We start from the raw sequence: 24087 nt of genomic DNA, 5'->3' as shown, positions 1-24087 counted from the left end.
ATCAAATACAATGATCGATAGTCAAAATAATAAGGGGAGACAACTCTAATTTTTACAACGGTAATAGATATGAAGTCATCAAATGAAATTTAGGATTATTTCAATTCTCTTGGCAAAATTTAGAGGCCCAGAGAAAAAAGTTAGCTTGTTGTAGGAGCCAATCACCTGAAGAGTTATAGCTGACACTTGGGCAGTCTGGTCACTAGAGTGATCGGCTTTAGAAAATAAAAAGTAGACACATGCCAAAATATGGCAAAACAAAGAAGAAAGAACAAACACATGAACAATTGTAAAATAGATGTTGTATTTATTGCACTGTAGATACAAGGGGAAATAATGTAAAATAGATGTTGTAGATACAAGAGGAAATAATGGAAAAAAACGGGAAGAAACAAGAGCAGAAAACGTTGGAAGAAACGGGATAAGGAAGCAGTGAGCTGGACCAGGCACTGCATGGTGGGAGTTAGAGAGGCAGATTGGAGCAAGCATTGCATGAAATGAACTCAAAAGGCAGGCTGGAGGAGAAGCTAAAATAGGAGTTGCTCAAGAGTCAAAGATGGAGAAAGTATACCATGATGTCTGGTTAGGGTCTGTGTGATGACGTACAGTCAGCAATGATAGATGAGATCCACATAAAATTTTATGAGAAGATATAATATTTTATGTATCGATTTTCAGTATTTATTTCAATAGTATTCAAATATGTGATGAGAGCTATGTAGTAATTTATGAAAATGTGTATGGTAATTAAGCTACACAGAATTTTTCACGTTTCATTCTCATAAGGACTCAATTATTCTGCCTGACGAATCCACAAGAGGATGAAAATGGAAAATTCTGTATAACTTAATTGCCATATATATTTTCAAAACTTAATCTCCCCCCTCTTTCTTTCTCTCTCTCTCTCTCTCTCTCTCTCTCTCTATATATATATATATATATATATATATATATATATGAGACATCCACATATGTGCATACGAAATAACAAGCCTCTTATCACACACGATTGAAATAATCTAAACATAGATTCCACTGATTAAATTTGTCATGAATAATCAGTAAAGCTTGCAGAAAACTTTTAACAAATTAAATTTTGAACCAGCCAACCATTACATTTTCTTTTATGAAAATATGATGCAAATTGCAATATATTTCTCGATAAGGCTGGCACATTTTAAAAATTATATTTATTATCATATTCAGACGGTTTTTTTCAGAATTTTATAATTTTGGGATATTTCAAAAAATCTCTTAGCACTAATAAATCATCTAAAAAAAAAATCAATTAGAAGATGATAATCTCCTTCATTATTCGAAACAAAGCAAGATTTTAATAAACAATCCTAAATGACATTTATATATTTCAAAATATTACTTATTTTTTAGCAATAATGAGCTATCATTAATTCAATATCTTACACGTTTTTTTTTTAAATTCTTTCTACAACTACAACTCCTTATTGTTTTCATGTTCATTTCGACCTATCAAGATTCTATGCAAAGATTAAATAGATATAATCTTAAACATCCTCGGGCAAAGTATTACTCCCTACTCTACTACTGAAAATCCATCTTGGTTTGAATTCCTCTATATTAAAAAAACAAAAATAAAATATAATCTGTATGATGTATGCACCAGTGACGAAACGAAAATATTATATTCCAAAAATCATGTAAATAAGTTTTATTTTAAAATAAGAAAATCAAATTTCATGAGAATTTGAGGAGTAATTGTGATGCCTTACAATTTGAAAACAAGATAAAACAAATCGAAGGAAAATAACTCAACAATAATGATTACTTACTAGATTTATGTTGTAATGCTTATGAAGTCTAATTAATCGTTTAAAATGACTTTTTATATATGAAAATAAAACTGCTTGATCTCTTTGTGTGATTTTTAGAATATATTTTCGTTTCGTTACAGGTACATACAGATTTTTCTTGATATTTGCTTTTTAATATAAGGAGAATTCTAGACAAGTACCTCAATCTTTCCCTACATTTTATGTACCTCAATCTTTTTCTATATTTTATGTATCTTACCTACCCTTTTTCTAAACTCTATGAACTGTCCAAGTTTTTTTTTAACCGTCCTGGATATGATACAAGATTACATCAAGTGATGAAGCCCCACATTGGGAGCTTTTGGAAGACTAAAATCACAATTTACTTGCCCTTACTTCCAGTTCTATGGAGTCGAAGTACTTGTTATGGTTTCAGTAATAAGTATTTGTTTATATTAGACTTGAAAACGACCCTATTGTGGTTTGTTCAATCTGTAATTCGATATTGGCTTTAGTTTAGCCATACTGCTTTTGTTGTGTTATATCATAAAGGGGATCGTGTGTAATCATCTAATGAGCGTTAATGTCGTGTGATCATCTAGTGGTTCAGTCTATTAAATGATATGTTCATATGCCGTTGTGTGTGTGGTACATGTATTTTTCAACATACCTTCTGCGTCTTAGATGTTGGTCCATCTGGAAACATCTCGTGTCTTGGAGGGGAGACGGTACCTGTTTTGGACGAAGGTTCATTCACTCCAACATGATGAATTTGTTTTATAGTTTTTATTTCACTTTCCAGATGGGTCGCAGAAGATGGAAAGTGAATCTCTGGCTTGTGTGGTTTCTCTTGGTCTCGTTTCTACACACGTCAGTGTCCCCCCCCCCAGTGAAGGGGAGGATACGTCTGACAAGCTGTCCATCACGTTCTACACCCAACCAAATCTCCACGATTCAGCTAACCTGATCACATGACTCACACGCAATCCGATCAGCTGATCCTGACTTCCAGTCAACGTGTCTCAATATAATTTACATACCTCCCTCTCTCTTTCTCGATCCATTCTCTAACACTTTTATCTGTGCAGTTCTTGCAAAAACTTCAGACTTAGATCACAGCATCCCCCAAGTTATTGGAAGCTATTGACAATTTCCAGTATATTATCTCTGACATTTATAGTCTTGCTGATATCAATGGTGTTGTGGGTCATCCCTTTGGTCTTTTCTAAATTGATCTCCATACCGTCCGCAGTCGAGCTCTTGTCGAGATTTTTTGAATTCATTTTAGTTGATGCTGATATATCATAATGACACATAATCATATCATAATGTTTATTTATATTGTATGGTATTTACTTAGTTACTTCCTCAGTGCTCTAACTTTTTCAAATCAAGGGTTTAACACTGTAAAATTATCTCTTCTTTATTATAGCATAAATACTTCTCAAACCATCTACATGTGTACTTTGGTCTCGTAAAAGTTCAGAAGAAAAACACAACTTGGTATTAGTGGAAATAAACAAAATATATTATACAGAAAAGTAAATATAACAAATGAAAAGTGTGGGTACACGTCAATCTAACTGTCACGAGTGCAAGACTCAAGCATAAATTGTGTGCAAATCCCGAGAGACATATTCTCCCGATTTTTATTTTCTTTCCAGTCAAAGAGTTCATTATTATCCTGTGAGTGAACACACCATAAAAATGTCTATTCGGTGGCATATTGTAATTGTACTAAAGAAATTAACTGAATAGATCTTCTATAGCAAAAACTTTGTTTTCTCTGCTTTCTCACAAAAGAGATATTGCGAGCCTGTCCCTTCTCTATCACTATTTTCATGACAAGTGTTCGACTGAGCTCCAATATATGCCCCCTCTCGCCAATCCCTCTCAAAAACAATCGTCTAGCCAAAATCACTATCAATAAATTCCTCCACTCTCTATCAGTACCTAAACCTAAACCTTGATTCCATGAACAAAGCTTCTTTCCTGGAACTGCCTGCCTTTGGAACTCTGTTCCATTGGTCTACTTTCCAGCTGAGTGCAGTATCATTGTCTTCAAGTACAACACAAACAAGTTCTTATTCAACCGTCCTTGTAAATAACTTAATTATACTAAATTACCGCTAAAATGAATATTACACAACTGTCTCAATGACTATAATATACACATTAACCCTTATCCTCGAGTGACCTCCGTGCCTTGATATGTAGTAACTCTTTTGTAAAAAAAAAATGAAAAAAATTTCACTTTGTATGATTTATAGAATTCATTATTTGACGAATGAGTCTATGCAAAAGAATTAGATATGAATTTTAAAAGCTTCTTATGATGGATATATCTGTTAAGTAACCAAAATATCTTTTTCTCAATACAGCTCTCATACTAAGTATAGAATCTCTTAACAAATATTATGACAAAAAATAGCAGAAATATAATGAATGGATAATGTAAGAATATTAAGCGTAGGGAAAGAAATGTCATTGTCCTATGGTGGCTGATGAGATATATTGTGATAAATTTCCTTTTTATGTAGAGTGGTTCTCAGAAAGAAAGAAAAACTTCTACTGGGTGATTATATGTGGGGAGTTATATTTTTTTTTCTTGTGTTCTATCGCTTTTATAGCGATTCAAAATATTAATAGACAGTAATGAAGGTGGGAAAAGCCACCATTGTTCTGGTGCCACTAATTAGGTAATTTGCCAATATCATATTAAGTAAAATTGTCCTTTTTCCAACCGGTTACAATTTTTTAATATTAGTTTATTACCAAATTTTAAAATAAAACGAGATTTCCTCTTGCTTGATAATCCAGAATAGATTGAAATAAGTAGAAGTCAAATGAGTGAACTGAACAGTAGCAGAAACTCGCTATGAAGAAAGCGGACAACAGAAGATACCTTTGAAAGAAACAGCTTACCTTGTAGGTGTGTATATAATCATATTTATCAGCTGTTTTCACTTGTGAAGTATTTCATTTCGGCCGGTTATCCAAAGAGAATACAAACCTTTTTAGAGATTTCCTTTTCTTCGTTATTTCACTTATAGGCTTGTTTATCAGCTGTTTTTACTTGGGGGTATTTCATTTAGATCTCCAGATAATGTTGGTTAACACAATATCTAGAAAGTATAATATATTACATAAAATCTATAAAAGATTTAATTATCAGTTTAAACCCAGTAGGAATTAGTCTTATATGGCTTTTGCCAAATGTTTATCAGAATTCTAAGTTTAGAAACAATACAAATCTAAATAACCATGAATAGATGATTCTTCAAAGATTCAACATATCTAATCGATAAAATTAATCCAGCCAGATTTTCGACTTTGAATAAAACACATAAATAGCTACTGTTCTAAAATATTTATATTTTATTCTATATTATCATTTTCTTTTTCTTTGCCATAGATCTATATAGTTAAAAAGAAAAAAAGTTGTTATCCGATTTAATTTCTTTTCAAATTCAATTATTCCTGTTCGAAATATTCTTTTTAGAGGGAAGCATTTTTCTTATCTGGTATAACTGTCAATTACGGATAGAGACGATTATTTTTGTCAGCAGTGAATTTCGATATTATTACAAAATACTTATGCTTGTACGTCTTTTTATTTATTAATATTTGATAGTTCATTCTGTATAGCCATTTTGTTTTCTTTATCGTAGGCTTATGTTGTTAAGAAGTAAAATTTGTAATCCGATTTAATTTCTTTGCAAATATGATTATTCTTGCTCGGAATATATTTTTTTCAGGGGGAAGCCATCTTTCTTATTTGCGATAAATATCGATTACAGATGAAATCCATTCTTTCTGTCAGCAATAAATTTCGTTATTACTGTAGAATATAATGCGTCAATTTATTAAACAATATTAATTTATTAAACAATACTCATTAATTTATTGAACAATATTAATCAATTTATTAAACAGCTGTTAAAAATTCATCATTTTATTTAGATAGCTGTTGCGGCAAGAAAGAGGTAAAATCTGAAATCTTTTTTTCCGATGTGGAGGAAAGGTCACATGACATATTATTTATAAACAGTCTCTTCTTTTCTACGTATAACTCAAAAATGTAATGGAGGCAATTCAAATTTTACCATGGACATTATTTAAAAAAAGTTATCAACCTTACATAAGCATTTACTTTTCAATCTCTTTTGTATATAGGGTTTTATAAATAAACTCCCATAATCACACATATTCAAAAGCTACATAATGAAGGTTATTTGGATAACCTTGATCAAAAGGGTCACGATTACATCATTGGACCTCCGTTCATGACCTGTTTATTAAGAGGAAATATATTTTACTTTATTTTATTTCTAACTTAAAAATTATAGAAAAAAAAAATAGACCTGTTGATATGAAGTTCAGGGCTTGAGGTAGGAGTACAAAGGGATACCAATTTATTCTCATAAAACAATGAGTGTGTCTGGAAAGAATTAAAGAATATAAATTTATTGAAAAATATTTCAATATATTTATGTTTGTATTTAGTCTCTGTCCAACTAAATTCTTAGATTTTATCTTTGGGAATCACCCTCAAAATTGTATATTATCAAGAATACAAAATATGATGTTATAGGCTGGGTATAGGAAGACGTAGGATTCCTCATTCAATTTCGGACAACATTGATCCTCCATGCTAGTAAAAAATAAATAAAATTACAAATCAGAAGCATTTAGAGTTTGAAATAATCTGATGGATATATAAACGTGCGTAGATCGATAAAGGCTGCTGTTGCTATGATGAAATATAAACTGATTAATCTTCAGACAAACCAAATTGACACATCATGCTGCAATATATATATATATATATATAAATTCACACTAAAACGAGGCAATTGTAACAAAAACGTAAGGATCTTTTGTTAATAAAGGGTTATAGCTAGAAGGGCATCACAAGTGGGGAGTTCAGCTGTGAGATGCTTTTTTTATATTACATTTGGATTTCTGCATGTTGGCACAGTCAGTGAAACAAGAAGCAGGGAGGGAATTTCAAAGGCTACCAGTTTGAGGAAAAGAAACTATTAGAGTAGAAAACCTTCCATTATCTATATACCTCCACAGTGAAGGGGTGGGATCTTGCTGATTATCAGTTCGGTCAGAAGTATTTATATTAAAGGGGTACCAAGGCAGCAAGATTTTTTCTGAGTATATTCGACTGAAGTATATGCAAAATAGAAACAGTGATACAATATTGCAGCAATTGGACGGAAGCTGGAGCTTAGTAGATAAAGTGCGACGTAGGAGATGAGTGTCTCTCTTTTGTACATTGCTATTGAGGCTAGTGGTTGTTGCATCCGCTCAGATGTGACAGCCATACTCCGTGTATGGGAGAATGGTGGCTTTGGATAATAAATACGTTTTTTTTTTCGAACCATTGGGCAGATGTATTTACATGTTCAAAATGAGTATGAGAAAAATGTAAATAGAGATAAATAAATGAATGCGTGCGTACATAGAAAAGTATATTCATATGTCAAATAATAATTAGTGATGTATAGAGGGACAAGAAATATTTAGATAAGAACAGAAAAAAATCGTTGTAACTTTAATTTGTAAACTTATTTATTCATTAATTAAATTTGTATTTATGTTTTATGCTTAAGCTGTAATATAATATGCTGTATTTTACATATCGATATTTGTGTGATATGTAGAAATTATCATTTATAAAATATTAATCTGCTTGCCGTTAAAACGAATGTAAAACGCAAGTGTATATGAATAACTGTGTACGTGCATACGCGTATGTATATTTTAAAATAAGTTATTATTAATAATAAATATTATAAACAAGAGTTTTTTTATGTATTTAAATTTGTAAGAAACATTTATCTACATAACTGTATATGTATGTATGTATGTATATCTATAATATAAAGCTGAACGTCTGTGTGTGTGTCTGGTCACGAATAGGCTCCTACATGGTTGGCTATTATAGAAAACTGATCACATATAATGATAGAAGAAGTATCGAGACACAGGTAAGGGTAGGTTTGATCTGGCATAATGATGATTCATTAAAATTGTAGGGTCTGCGTACGCGCCTGGTCCACAAAGTATGGAAATAAAAAATTTAAAAATTAAAAAAAAAAAACGCTTACTAGTGTTTTTGATATAGATTTACATAAGAATACTTTGATAAGTATGTTTTAACTTAAATAGGGATGGTATAATAAAATTGTGGGGTCCGCGTTCGCGCTTGGTCTCCATAGAATAGAAATAGGCACAAACTTTAAGAAAGACTTTTCATATCTATCTGTGAGAGTATATTTTGATAATTATGTTTCAGTTTGAAGAAATATGGTATAATAAAATTATGGGGTGTTCGATCGCGCCTGACCTCCATAGAATATAAATATGTCACAAAGTTTAACAAGGTTTTTAATATAGATCCACAGAAGTGTTTCAGTGTGAACAGGTATGGTATAATAAATTATGGGGTTTATCTATTTTATTTTTACTTTCATCATATTTTGCTTTGGTTTTGATACCCCCAAATTCGAAGCTATCTCTTTACAATCCTTCTTTTTCATAACCTATCATACTTTCATAAATCAGAGTCCATTTTCTGTAGGCTGTTTTTGAATCCAGTCAACGACGGGTACTTTTGCTAGTATATATATATATTGATGCTATATATATATATATATATATATATATATATATATATATATATATATATATATACATATATATATATACTAGCTGTACCCGGCCACGCGTTGCTGTTGTTCAGTTTGTTAAAATGGAACACATTCCTCAAGAAAAATTGCATTTTGTTCGTTTATTTACTTTTATTATTTTTTGTTTTTTTTTTTAATCAATAAAAGTTGTTATTTTTTTCCCCCCAAAAAAGATTAATTTTTTACCATAAATTGTTAGGTGAAAGTTTTTTTTCAGGAAAACTTGCACTTTTTTTTTAAAGAAATTCGTCAGTAAACGTTTCTCTTTGAAAACGGAATTTTTATTAGAAAAAGAACAGATGAATGCTTTACATGAACACTGTAAATAGTTATGTGAAAGTAGAGAAAATTTGATTCTTTTTTTCAAGAGAATGTACAAATTATTTATTTATTTTTTAACAGATGTTCAGAAAATAAACAGAAAAATACTTCCATCATTGGTTATGCAAAAAAATAAATAAAATGTTGATTTAGTGCTTCAACATTATGCTTATAAATTACAATAAAACTTGCTGAGTATGCGCTGTTTTACGGTTGTTGTAAAAATGGAATGGAAACTTAATATTCGCTTCGTTTTAATCTTTCTTAATTTTTTAATTGTGCCCCCCTCAAACGAATATAATCAAAACAGTAACATTCAACAATTATACTTTATGTATATAAAACACACAATATTTAAAAAAAAGAAAAAAAAAAAAAAGGTAATAACGAAAGGGAAATAATTCCATTTTTAAACGAAAAAGTCAGTTTGGTATATCTTTTTGTTATTTTTTACATAAGTCCAGCTTACCATTCACATTGGAAAAGTCGACATTTATAGGTTGTAGGGTACGTTTACAACGAATAAACACTCCAATCTAGTAGATGTAGCAGAATTTTTGTAGGAATTTTTGACACTCTTATCACGAAACTGCGAATAAAATATAAAAAAACTCGGAATTTCTCTTTTAAAAGTGGGTTGTTTATTTTCTTTATGGATTATACTTCCAAAATAAACTATTAAAGTTGTTTTAAAAGTAATAGAAATTTTTTTTTTTAAATTAATGAATTTTACGAACTCAATATTTTTCAATTTTTAAGCTTTAAAAATCTATCAAAATTTTTCTATTGATTCTATTTTTACGATATTTTCAGGGTCAATGTGAAATTTATGCCCTTTCAAATAAACGGAATATAATATTTTAGACAAACGTCTTTTTTTAATTCACGCCCCCCCCCCATTTTCAAGTGTCTATTAAAATGTAAATAATTAATTTAATCACCAAAGTTTTATATATCACAAATCGAAGAGAAAAGGTCAATAAGTATTATATTCAAATTTAAAACAAAAAAGTAGTGTTTTTTTAGAAATTTACCTATAAAGTTCGAAGTTTAAAACCTTTTTTTTTTTAAACCACGTTGTTTTTTTTTTCTTTTTTTATATGAAACCTTGGTCCTTGCTCCTTTAATTGAAAAAAAATTAGGGCTTGAATTACATTTTTCGAATAGTTATAAGCTTGGAAAGACAGGAGGTCGAATAATTCACGCCTCCCATTTTGAAATGTCTATTAAAAAGTAAAGAATTTACTCACCAAAGTATATCACAAATTGAAGAGAAAAGGTCAATAAATAATATATTCAAATTTAAAACAAAAAAAGTAGTGTTTTTTAGAAATTTACCTGTAAAGTCCAAAGTTTAAAACCTTTTTTTTTTTTAAAAACACGTTGTTTGTTTTTTGTTTTTTGTTTTTTTAATGAAACCTTGGTCCTTGCTCCTTTAATTGAAAAAAATTAGGGCTTGAGTTACATTTTTCGAGGAGTTATAAGCTTGGAAAGACAGGGTGGAATTATTCACTATTTTTCACGAAATCTATCTACCAATCTACCCATGTTAAGAACAGCTTTCGGAATAGACACCCCTAACCTTGCCAGCATACCGGAAAAGCTATAAAAGTTGATGTGTCGAATGTGAACGATGAGTTGGACGTAATGTAAAAATCTACCGAATTTAAAAAGGAACAAAATTCAAATTTCCGTTCCATTTTTATAACAACCGTAAAGCAGAGCATTCTATGCAAATTTTACCTAACTTACTGTATTAATGCTATTTTTTTAAGCAAAAAAAATACATACATTTAGGTTTGTCTATAAATTCCTAAACTCATTTCACCCTAAATAATTTAGGTGACTGAAATAGGAATCTAATTGAATCTTTAATTTCCAGAATAGTATGCGAGAATTCATTTTTCTTCGAGTTATATCGAATTCATTAATACAGACTTCAGGGGCTTTTTTCGTAACGTCACTGCAAAATTTATTTTTTATTGTTACAAATTACGATGCTTTATTTATATAAAAAAAGCAAAAATAAATTCTTGCGTTTTTTATTTACTACTGAAAACCATAACTTTAGTAAAGGTATTTTTTAAACAAAATAAAACATTTTCACTAAGAGTTAAGTAAAAATAGTTAGTTCATTATATTCTGCGATCATTATTTGATAAATACTGCAACTTTTATTAAAATTGATTAATTTCCTGATTTTTGGTGAATTTTTAAGTAAAGGGAGGGGTCAAAATGTTTATACACTTTGAGCGTCGACATTCATTTTGTCTTTACCTAACATTTTTCGATTAATATTTGATAGGAAAGCGACCACGTGTGGTTAATTTAAATTAAATTTCAATCACATGGTTACATTATCAATAATCATGTGATTAAACCCATTGAAAATTTACCGATATTGTAAACACATTGATTACATTAAGCCTGTGGTGTTTTTTTAGTGATACAGTGTTGGCAACTGAGATTTAAAAAAAAACCCGCGAGATCAGGAGAAAGAAATGTCCAGAAAATCGCTAGATTTTTAACTTTTATCATCTGAAATCTTCAAAAATCGCTAATTCCCCCCCCCAAACCTCCATATTTTAACTTCCTCCCATAAAAAATTATAAATATAGCATATTCAATATATAAAATGTTCCGTGTTTTCTCACTATATGTTTCTGGAATTATATTGAAGCGGTTAGCTCCCGAGAAGGCTTACATATTTTATCAGCTAGTTTTACCTGTTTTTTTCAGAGAGGGTATTTCTTTTTCTTTTTTTTTTTTTTTTGCAGAAAACAAATCATAAACTCAAACTTTTTATAATAAAAGTTAAATTGAAATATACTGCAAATTAAACATCACAATAATGGTGCAACATATTTTGAAATTAGAAAAATAAAAAAACAAAAAAACTTTGTTTTAGCATGTTAAAAGTATTTAGGTTGGTAGATAATTAAATTCTACTGTATTGGTATAAGTTTTTTTTTTGCTGTTGTTTCTTGCTTTTCACAATTTTCGACGAAATACTTCTAAATTAAGAAGGGTTGCTTAGATCGTATTTTAAACTAAACTTCGGAGGTTGGAATGCCACGGCCACCTAAAATGTTCTTGGAAAATCAATTTTATAGCGAGATATATATGAAGTCAATACATAATGGATATTATTATAGACTATGAACTTCACTATGACATTAATATCCTTTTATGGTGTCTATTATAGATCTAATCCTTATGGTAAATCAATGATTTCTCTTCAACTGTGGATGAAATGGCCCCTTCTGTTCAATAATATACAAATAATCATTTAAACATAAAATAATTTTGGGGGGTTGCTATCCTATGAAAGAAACACAGCAAATTAAATGAATAATGACTATGTAGAGATATAAAATGCTGACAGATGTGAGAAGTTTTTAGTACAGTAGAGAGAATCCATCTTATTTGCATTGGCTTTGGTAATGCCTTCTATGCATTTCTTCGAATTGGTGTTACCTGTGAATGTTAAGCGAAGGAATTTGAATGATAGACTCTCAGGTAAAATGTTATTAGACATGGAAATCAGTGGTTAAAATACTTTTTAAGAAAAGGCGCTTTCTCTTATTAGCATTGCATATTGCCAACCATTTTCGCCCAGAGTTTATAAGGATTAAGCGATTGTCTTGGAGATGTGTACATTTGATTTTCCCAGATATTCTGGATAGTACATGGTATCATCAGCACATGTACCCATGTTGAAATAATTACATCAGTGAGGTCGTTTATGAAAACAGAAAACAATAACCATTCACTCGCATTAATGTTATATGTTGTTTAAATGTACGATCATTGAGAACAACTAGGATCTTTGTTTTGGCTAAAAAGAATTGTATATTAAACTAGAAGGGAGACCCAACGTTGCTCGTGATTGAATGTGGATCAGCTAATATTTCACACTTCTAATACTTTTATTCTCATCAAAATCGATGAAATCACCCATTTTTAATAAAATCGATTGATTCCCTATTGTAGCCCACAGTACACGGTAGTTCACATTGCACTGTAGAGAACATAGTGTCGATTTTATAGAATTATCTCTACAATTACATAAATGCAACTGTGTGTGTGTGTAAGTAAATTCGTTCCTTATAAACTCCGAAACGGCTGACCAGATTTTCTTTACAATTTACAGAACTTTAATGTATAAGTATGGGAGTGATCTTAGTTAAGTTTTGTCTCAGTATACCCCCGATAATTACCGATAATAGAAACCAATATTTTAATTTATCTATCATCGGTAAAGCCATTTTTTCCATGTCGTCGCTAAGCAACAATGATAGAACAACAGGGCCATGAAAATTCTACTGCGGGTAAGTTGATAGCATGTTTGTTTTGTTATTTTTTTTTTCTACTGTTCATTTTACTGCATCCCTAGAGACTAAAGTTTCTATGACGTGCTAATAAATATTATAGCGGAGATCATGGTTTCCACTTTGTGTAATCTTCTATTAGCAATAGACTTTTCTTGGATTACAAGTAGCATTGTACAAATATGTAAGCAAGAGAAAATAAATAGACACTATAATTTCATTCATGTTATAATTTCATTCTTAACACTAGAATTTAATTCAGCACATTATAATTTCATTCATAACACTATAATTTCCATTCAGAATTTTATTATCAGTGGTGTGTTTGACATTGCTTATTACGTTTAGATACGATCCAGTTTTCAGGTAACGAATCTTGCCATGGATACACTGGTTACGTCTATCTACACTGAAGTGTTGTGAAACAGCTGTTTGTGGATGACGTATATATGATGTAGTTTGAATTATATATAGAAAGAAAGTCGAAAAAAGCCTTGATTATTTTCTAAAAGACAAAAAATGCTGTTTAGATTCCTAGAAATAGAAAACTCAACATATCACAAACTTATAAGCCGACTTACTGCAGGAACATTCACAATTATAAAAGAAGATTCAACGATATAATAATATAAAAATAAACAAAAAGCCTGAACTTAAGTTGTGAAATAGAAAACGAGGATAAAATATATATTAAACTTTAAAGGAATTAGAAAAAGTCTAATCATCGATTTTAAAAATTGTAACAGCTCGATATTTCACAGGATGTCTCAAAAGAAGCTGACGGTTAAAAAAAATTATAACTTTCTTAATTTTTTATATTTTTATTTTATTTTTTCAGATCATCTAGAATAACCCTTTCAAGGTCATCATGAGTCGTTACACTACCGAGAAGCGGATATTTATTGAAGAGTCGTATTTTCGGTTGAATGATTCAATATCAGAAACTCAAAGAGAATTTCGACGAAACTTCAACACAAGAAATTCCCCTAATCCCAATGCAATAAAAGCTATGGTGGCTCGATTTCACGAGCAAGGGTCTGTATGTGACCTCCCTAAATCTGGTAGAACCCGTACGGCAAGAAGTGATGAGAATCGTCAGAGATTAGTAGAGAGTGTGGCCGAGGATCCATTCCACATCATAAGAAGGAGATCAAGTCAAATTGGGGTCTCTTGATCAATGTGGTTCCAGCAGGACGGTGCATGAGAAACATTAAATCTGCTCCAGGACAAATTCGGCAACCGAATAATTTCTCGTGGCTGTGAGATAAATTGGCCAGCCCGCTCGCCAGATCTCACATGTGCAGATTTCTTTCTTTAGGGTTACCAGAAAGAGCGGGTATATGCAAACAACCCAGCCACAATAAATGCCCTTAAAAACAATATAGAGGAGAAAATTAGTACCATAAGCCCTGAAACATTAAGTGATGTGGTGGACAAGAAAGCACAAGAGTGTGAAAATGAAAATGGTGGACATTGAGTAACATAATTTTTTAGACCTTGTGGAAAACATGCCCTAGATTAAGTTGTGTAAATAAAATTAGAATAAGAAGACTATGATTTCTTACTATATCTCAAACAATTACGGAGATGCTTATCTATTTACATATGAAAATTGGTAAGCATAACTTAAATATTAAGGAAGGTAATCGAATTTAAAATCCGTCAGCTTCTTTTGGGACACCCTGTATTAACCTGGATCAAAGTATAATGTGTATATAATTTAATATTTTACTTAATATTTGATTTGTATTTATAGTTTTGTTTTGGTTTGAAGATACCGCTACTTCTCGAACATTGTTATCGTGTTTTTGACTACAAAGGAAGGGCTCCATTCATCCCTATCTCTAGAAAGATGCTGGGTAAACAAATTTTGTGTTCTATTATATAGCTGAAAATAAACATAATCTGGAAACAGCTGTAATACCATTGTGTTTACTCATTATTTAGAATATGATTTGAAGATAATTTAAATATTATATATATATTGAACAAACATTGTTAAAAACAACAGAGAGTTCCCGTTTGATTAGACCTTTTTTATTTTCTCAATTTTTGAATGCGTTCGAGCTGTGATGCTCAGTGTGGAAGAGAGGGGTGCTCAGTTCTGTGTTCAGGATTAGATCAGGTGGAGGGTTATCACAGGCATTTTAGTGTTTTTGCTGGTTTGAAATGTGATTTGATTGAGGGCAAGTTTTGCGTTTTAATGTATATAGCTTCAAGTATTTTTAACTTCTTGACGTTGGTTTCGTGGTGTATTATTTTTGTGTCGCAGACAGGAATTTCTTTAATTTCGGAGGATGGGCACTAATATTTTCTTTTTGTAAATGTTGTAATATTGCATTTGATTCTGTATTATGCATAGTAAGGCGATGTGACAGGGTAGTCACTGTATAACCAACATAATCGACGTAACTTTAATCCTTTAAAATTACCACTATTATAGGTTTTCGGGTGTATTAAAAACGAAAACAACAGTTAAAATCTCAAGCGAGTAATTTTAATGATATGAATAAATTATAGTTGTAAAAAGCAAAGGATTACTTTTCTATATTGATTTAGCGTAAAATAAACACTCACTTTATAGCCAATGTGGGTGTTCATTTCACGTTAAATTAATATAAAAAAAATGATCCCCTTCTTGTTCAAACAATAATATGCGACCTTAAGGGCAAATATCATATAGCCCACTACACAGTTCAAGTCATTAGATTTCCAACGAACCGTCATTTGTTAAATTCTGATAAATAGTCGCCGAGATTTAAAACTTATAAAATTGTCAAAAAAGTGGTATATCTATCTATCTATCTTTCTCTATGCTCATAGCCAAATTGAATATTGAAATGCTCATATCTTTCATTCTATGGGACGAAACTACATAAAAATTTTCAGGCCTTTTGTAGATTATAATACTATTTTATGGTTAAGATTTTATGCTAATTGGTAAAAAAAGAACCTATATTTTCAAACCAAAAAAATATGCTCAAATTTGCCTACATTTGTATATATAGAGTCCTAGCAGGCCAGCTTTAGTTTTGCTGCTTCTGTTATCTCCCCTGTGGCGTTGCCAGGGCAATATATATATATATATATATATATATATATATATATATATATATATATGCATATATATATGCATATATATACGATGGGCGTACAATAAGTAATGCCTCTGACCGACTTCCCATAGAAGAAGAGCAACGAAACTTGGTACAGTTATTAGTCTTTCTCTACATAGAAACCACCATGGGTTATGCATTTCTCCCATCGTTTGATGCAGGTCTGAGGACCGTTTTTGTAGAACATCCCAGGTTGGTCCTCCAACCACAACATGACTTCAGAAATCAAAGCTGCATCATCTGGAAAACGCTTTCCTTTCAAAAACAACTTCATGGCTGGGAAGAGGTGAAAGTCAGAGGGTGCAAGGTCAGGATAGTAAGGAGGATGGGGGAGGATTTCATAACCACACATCCGTGCTTCTGATCTGGTGATATGCAAGTTGGGGACCAGAGCGTTGTTCTGCAGGAGGAGGGTACCTGATCTTTCCCCGCCTCTTGATTTTGATAGCTTCCCTTAATTTCCTCAAAAGTGAAGCATAATGGGCTCCTGTAATTGTGGTACCCTTTGCCAGGAAATCTGTCATCACTACTCCGTCCTGTTCCCAGAAAACTGTGAGCATGACCTTGCCAGCGGAGGGCTGCACCCTTGCCTTCTTTGGAGGTGGTGAGTCCAAGTGCTTCTACTGCATTGACTGGGCTTTAGTCTCTGAATCATAGTGATGGACCCAGATTTCATCCTGTGTAATCAGTCTTTTGAAAAACTTTGACTCATCTTCTTGGCACATCTCCAAATTCATCCTCGAGCACTTGATGCGTTCTCGCTTCTGGAATGGTGTAAGCAACCTGGAAATCCATCTGGCAGACACCTTATGCATATGTAAATGATCATAAATGATAGTTTCCACAGACCCTGTACTAATCTCTTGACATCTTGGGCTATTTGGCGAATAGTAATGTGCCGATCTTCCAAAATGGCAGCCTCAACTTGACGGACAGATGCCTCGTCAATGGCAGAGGGGGGGGGGGCGACCATGTCTGGGAGCTGTTTCCACAGACTTCTGGCCATGTTTGAATTCACGATGCCAGCGTTTTACAAGGTCATATGATGGGGCATTATCACTATAAGTTTCTTTCATTTCATCAAAAGTCTCCTGTGGTGTGCGTCCTTTCAAATACAAAAACCGGATCACTGCTCGACATTCAACAGGCTCCATTTCACACCTGACTCAGTTCAAACACGTGTAAAATAGAAACCCCAATTAGTTCAGAGCTGTAATTTTCCACATAAGCCGTAGAGATATAAATCATTGTACATGCAAAATTTCAGCTAGATCAGACAACTGGAAGTGGGTCAGGGGCATTACTTAGTGCACCTCGTATATCATATACGATTGGCAGAATGAAAATTGTTACAGACTTGACTATGCCACACATTAATATCGTATTGCGTGGTCTATTATAAATCTATTCCTTATGGTAAATCAATGATTTCTCTTCAGGGTAATATAGTCTCTTGTGTTCATTTATATACAAATAATCATTTCTAACCATTATTATGTTTCAGCATTAAATAATCATTTTTCAGGTCGATATCCTATAAAAGAAAGCAAATAAAATTCTAACTTTTCAAAAACTGTTTTTTTTTCTACCTCATATATTCACTTATTTTTCTACGTCTCTATATCTTTGAAAGAATAATGATAAACTTAATGATATGCAAAATCAATCCAGCCTTGAACATTTTTCTATAAGCACATTTTCTTGTATTTGTTTTAAAGAAAAGAGTTTGGTATTTTTAAGATATAAGACATTTTTATCGGTTCTTTTTTTTAATTAATTCATGAAATAGAAGAATCACTTTGTGTTTGTAGAAATGTGATGCTAGTTTTTTCTTTTGCTTATTCACAGAGAAAATAAAATTCTATCATTTGATCATTTTTCTGTACATTTTCAGTTGAACTTTGTTGGTGTTACAGTTGAACCCGAGAGACCGTACATCCACTTTCACTCCAACCGACATACGTTTTTACCAATGCCAGTGGGAAAGATATATCACCCCAAACAAGTAAGAAAAACAGTTTGCTATCTTTATCAATCATTAGCATTAGCCTCCTCCTCCTACTCCTCCTCTCTCTCTACTACTACTACATATATAGTCATCGAGAAACAGCTGTTTCTTTTCAGAACACTTGCTTTTCCTTTTATTTACTTGTTTACGAAAACGACTTGCGAAGATGACGATGATCATGCAATTGTTCTGTGAGTATGGAGATAGCTCATCAGTCCAATTTGAGCTCTAAACTATCTCCTGCATTAGCAGTATGAGAAACCGATCTTAAGAATGCGTGAAAAAAATTGAATAATTCGATCTCCTATCTTTACAAGCTTATAACTTGAAAAATGCAATTCAAACCCTAATTTTTTTTTCAATTGAAGGAGCAAAGGCCAAATTAACAAAAATAGCAGGTTTAATAGTAAATTATGCAATATTTGTTTTTTTAAATCGGTTTTCTTTAAAAAAGATTTGAAGAACATCAATGAAATTTTACTTACTTCGGTTCTAAAAATCGGTATAAATTCGAAAAAATCACTTACCTATAAAAAATACTATTAAATGTTTATTTCCATTATTCATTGTTCAGAATTTATCCACATTTATACTTTACATTCCATTTATTTTTTAAATAAAAGAATTTTTTAAATGACTGTTTGTAAAAAGTGTGATTACGCAAGCATTTTTACATCTTTCTTGAAAAACCAGAAGTAGGCGTTTGTCCTTGTTTAGAACTATGGATGGGCAGAAGGCAGTAAAAACCACACGTTCGTGTTAGCTGTCTAGCCTTGTGCCTGAAAAAATATGTGTTCCCATAGTTTAAAACTAGTCAAATTTTACTAATTACTATTTACTATTTTAAGTGTTTACCTTTAGAAAACACTTGAGGAAATTTTTCTTTCTTTTCTCAAAGAAATACATAAATTTTTGATTTATTATATTTTCATTCTACTTTATCGAGTGAATTTTTTTTAAATATCTAAAAAAAGAAAACATTGAATGAAATAGAAAAAATTGTCGTCAGCGTCCATTACTTACTGGACAATATAAGCAGAACATAGGGTTCCAATTAAAAAAAAATCAACGTGTTTTTTTTTTAAAAAAAAGGTTTTACACTTTGGGCTTTACAGGTAAATTTCCAAAAAACACTTCTTTTTTTTGTTTTAATTTACAATATATTATTTATTGATCTTTTATCTTCAATTTGTGATATATAAAACTTTTGTACATAAATTAATTATTAAAATTCTAATAGACATTTCAAAATGGGGGGGGGGGTAAAAAACGTTTGTCTAAAATATTACATTCGGTTTATTGGAAAGAGCATAAAATTTCACATTGACACTGAAAATATCGTAAAAATTTAACCAATGGATACATTTTTATAGATTTTTAAAGTTTAAAAATTGACAAAAAATTAACTCGTAAAATTCAATTGATTTCATTACGTAAAAAAATGGCTGCATGAAGGCGCGCCGGCACTTTGTAAACACTGTTTTTTAAAAAATAAAAAAATAATATTTCTATTATTTTTTAAACAACTTTAATATTTTATTTTGGAAGTATATTCCATTAAGAAAATAAACAATCCACCTTTAAAAGAGAAATTACGAGTTTTTTATATGTTATTCGCAGTATCGTGTAAGGGGTGTCAAAAATTCCCCCCAAATTCTGATACACCTACTCCTGTATATGAATCACCTGTGAGATGATTCTGTATCAAAGGTGCTGATTGCTCTGTTTATTCATAGTACGTTTCCTTTCGCATTCTTTAATACATGTAGATTCAGCAATCATAGCCCCCTTTTGGCTTACGGTACATCTGTTTTGGGCTAGGTTTTCCCGTGAATTGCAGTACAAATCAAACTGTTTCAGAGACACCTTCAAGCTCTCCTTGAACAATATCCACTGTCCGTTTACAGTTCTTTTTCCTTTGGACAGATCAACATAAAGGAGCTCTTTTGGGAATCTTGAATCTGACATGCAGCATATATGACCCGCCCCTTGATACTGCTGCAACATGATGAGTGCTGACGGGAGGCTTGATCAAGCTAAAAGCTATGTGTTTGGTATCGTGTATTACCACTTTATTTTCATCGATCTACAGAGACAGGTCATGTGAAAATGGTTACGTTTCTTGGCCTCTTTGGCATATACGGTCCGAGTGTTGATGGTAAGAATCACAGTTTTGTATACCTGGAGTTTGGTCTGCAACCGAATTCTTCTAAATTGTTTTAAATGTTAGGAGACTTTACCTTCAATTCTCCACACAAAACTACTTGAGGAACTAAATATTATTCTATGTATCCGCGATATAACATATGCCGACTTTCAGTATGTATGTTAGCAGTGCTCAATATGTGAGTAAAGCTAGGTTGTAAAGTATGAAAATATATTCAAGGTAATTGATGTACAGAGAGAATATGATCTACGTGGATACATAAAACACCATGTGATATTAGTTTCATGTATTGTAGCCTGATAATTCCATACGGGAATGAAACACGGAAGCCTCATTGTAATGTACTTTGTTTTTACTATTCAATAATTTTACAATATGAGTTGGAGACCCAAGTAGCCTGTCACATGAGAAGGACTTAAAGTCAGAAGTGTAGCTTTTAAACTTAAATCTTATGAATAAAATTCATGAAGATGTTTCATTTTAACTAATATTATTGTACTGGAATCTTTATAGATAGAAAGTTTTAATTACCAAGTTACTTCAATTGGTCAAAATTATGCGTGGTGCATGTAATATTTATAACAAATCTATTTTGTGGTATCAATATTTATAGTGCCAAATAATAAAGTATATACGCGCATCTATGTTTCAGAAGAGAATTCCTCTAAATAATCATAATTGGCGTTTTGCCATTTAAGTCACATGCATTAATTAAAATCATGCATATTGCCAAACTTTCATCGGAGAAGCCACAAACAAAATGAAAGAATATCAATAAATATCTGTTGTGAGTAGAAGTTTTATTTTAAACTCACAGGATTACCCGGCGTTTTCTGGAGCAAAAGTGTAATATATTTCTATTAAAACTTCTATTTCTCTACTGCTTTCTCTCTTTTCCCCTTTTGTTTTTCCTTCTTTTCTTCAAGCCCTCTTTCTTATCTGTCCAGTCCATTCCTCTCTAGCTAGACACACACACGCATTGAAAATTCTCTTATGTATAATAGAATCGTCAAAGAGTCGGATAATCCAATAATGTAATCAACAACTTGGTGATAACATCGGCTCTTTTACACCCGGAGAGCTAAGGGGCATTTACAGCTTCATGATGTAAAGACAGCAAAATCTATGCTTATCTCTCTGTAAAATATCCGCAAAAACTCGTCTTGCTAACTTGAGAAATTGGCATTGCGACTCGGATCACCACGATGTCAATGAATTTGAAATAATGCTCCATTGAAGTTGTAAATAAGTATGACTGTTATTGTTGTTTAAAGAACATTAAACTAAATATTATTGTGAGCCGATTGTTGTTTTAATTATACATAGGTTTTGTGGATAGGAGTTAGCAGTCCATTTGAAACAACTCTTATCCTCAAAAGAAGCGTAACAGGCAAATATATTCCTGAAATATTATATTGGTTCAGTTACAGACAGACACAAAATCTAAATTTTAGATACACGTTTACAATAACAGTGCATTCGTGTCTTCCTTTTGTTAATAGAAATGTTATGCTAGTTTGCACGATAAATATATAAGTTACTACACGACATGTGAGCTGCTGGTAAACTATACACTAGATAAATAAATTAAAAAGAAAGGAAATTAAAACATGGCATAGGTTCAACATTATCAATGTTTTAACCAAGCGAAACAATAGATATGACATGTTCAATTTTTCAGCGTACATTGTGATAATAATATACCTTTTCTCGATATCCTGTCTATCTCTTCCCTGTTTCTTTTCTCATTTCCCTCTTCCTATTTTTTCTTTCTCTTTCCTACTTTCCCCCTCTTTCCCTTTCTCTCTTTCTCTTCTATTTTTATTTCTCTCTGTTCCCTATTCTTCTGCGAGTTTTCTTATTTCTGTTTTACTCACATCATTCTATTTCTATCATCACATCTCTCATCATTCACTTTTCTTCTTTTGTCAGACGAGTGCCACTCCCTCAGACACTTAAAGTTCATGAGCCCAAAAATGACTTCCATTGCCACAGGACCATTTTAATAGACAAATGCCTGAGGTAGTATCTATACACAAATGATGTTACATAGTCTTAGCTTTGTACGACAGCTAAGTCTCTCTCTCGGTTCAAAATGTTGAGATCCACCAACAAGCAAGAGTAAGATAGCCAGCAACCAGTTAAACTACAGACCAGCTTAATGCGGATACTGGTCTCCCACTTTATGTTTTTTTAAATCAAAGATTTGCTTCTCCTAGAAAGGTTGCCTTCACCACGGCTTACGGGTGTCCTCTCCACCCCAACACACAAACACACACGGTGCTAGTTGGCCGTTGACCCCGAAAAAGGGTTCATTCGCCCTTTGGAAGATCTTATTTTTAATCATTAATCATTTAGGGAGACTAGCCACCCTCCTCACCAAACAAGTTTGGTGGGGAACCAGTTTAGTCGCCGGTGACCCAACCATGAGGCAGGTAGTACTAGGTTACATGGTACCAGTGGCATATGACATGACCTGACACACACACACACATATATATATATATATATATATTCTTATTATTTCATGTGTCCACATAAAGTTTTATGTATCTATTTGCAGTATTTATTTGAACAGTGTTCAACACTTGAGTAGAGTTCGATTGTAAACTTTGAAAATATATGTAGCAGTTAAGCTACACAGAATTTTCCATGTTTCATTCTTGTGAGGATACGTATATATATATATATATATATATATATATATAGCAGGCTCCTTCAGTCTAGGACAGACTATGGGTACCCATGAAGGGTTACTTGCATGTGAAATTTTTGTGGCAGAAGGTGCGTAATCTACAACCACACCTCTCCTGAGACAACATTGTTAAGTACCAGTGGCGAGTGAAGTAGAGGACGATTGGAAACAAATGCTGAGATAAGCGGGGAGCACATAGAGCATGTAGAATTCCCAAATGGTCACACATCTGATACTAACCAGGTCAATGTTGCTTAACTTTGGTGATCTGACGAGAACCGGTGTGTCAACGCAATTATATATATATATATACTAGCAAAAGTACCCGTTATTGACGGGGTTCAATAACAGCCTACAGAAAATGGACTCTGATTTATGAAAGTATGACAGGTTATGAAAAAGGAAGGGTTGTAAAGAGATAGCTTCGAATTTGGGGGCATCAAAACCAATGTAAAATATGATGAAAGTAAAAATAAAATAGATAAACCCCATAATTTATTATACCATACCTGTTCACACTGAAACACTTATCACAATATTCTGTGGATCCATATTAAAAAACCTTGTTAAACTTTGTGACATATTTCCATTCTATGGAGGTCAGGCGCGAACGAACACCCCATAATTTTATTATACCATATTTCTTCAAACTGAAACATAATTATCAAAGTATACTTACGCAGATAGATATGGAAAGTCTTTATTAAAGTTTGTGCCTATTTCCATTCTATGGAGGCCAGGCGCGAACGCGGACCCCACAATTTTATTATACTATCCCTATTTAAGTTAAAACATACTTATCAAAGTATTATTATGTACATTTATCTCAAAAACACTGTCAAACGTTTTTTTTTTAATTTTTTATTTCCATACTTTGTGGACCAAGCGTGTACGCAGACGCCACAATTTTAATGAATAATCATTATGCCTGATCAAACATACCCATTTCTGTGTC

At 32.0% G+C, this 24087-nt stretch overlaps 1 protein-coding gene across 1 annotated transcript in view; it reads left to right on the top strand.

The window, feature by feature from the left end:
* Positions 1–24087, top strand: part of LOC145292193 (cilia- and flagella-associated protein 65-like) — a 2765874-nt gene that overhangs the window by 2184197 nt on the left and 557590 nt on the right. The window contains exon 31 of the mRNA XM_080138498.1: positions 18157–18267. Coding sequence (XP_079994624.1) covers positions 18157–18267 — 111 coding nt within the window. The remainder of the gene's footprint in view (positions 1–18156; positions 18268–24087) is intronic.

This window comes from Euprymna scolopes, chromosome 13, assembly GCF_053919585.1.
Source record: "Euprymna scolopes isolate OS-2025 chromosome 13, ASM5391958v1, whole genome shotgun sequence".
Taxonomy (NCBI): domain Eukaryota; kingdom Metazoa; phylum Mollusca; class Cephalopoda; order Sepiida; family Sepiolidae; genus Euprymna; species Euprymna scolopes.
The sequence above is the reverse complement of the archived record's forward strand: the minus strand, read 5'-3'. Positions and strand labels throughout refer to the sequence as shown.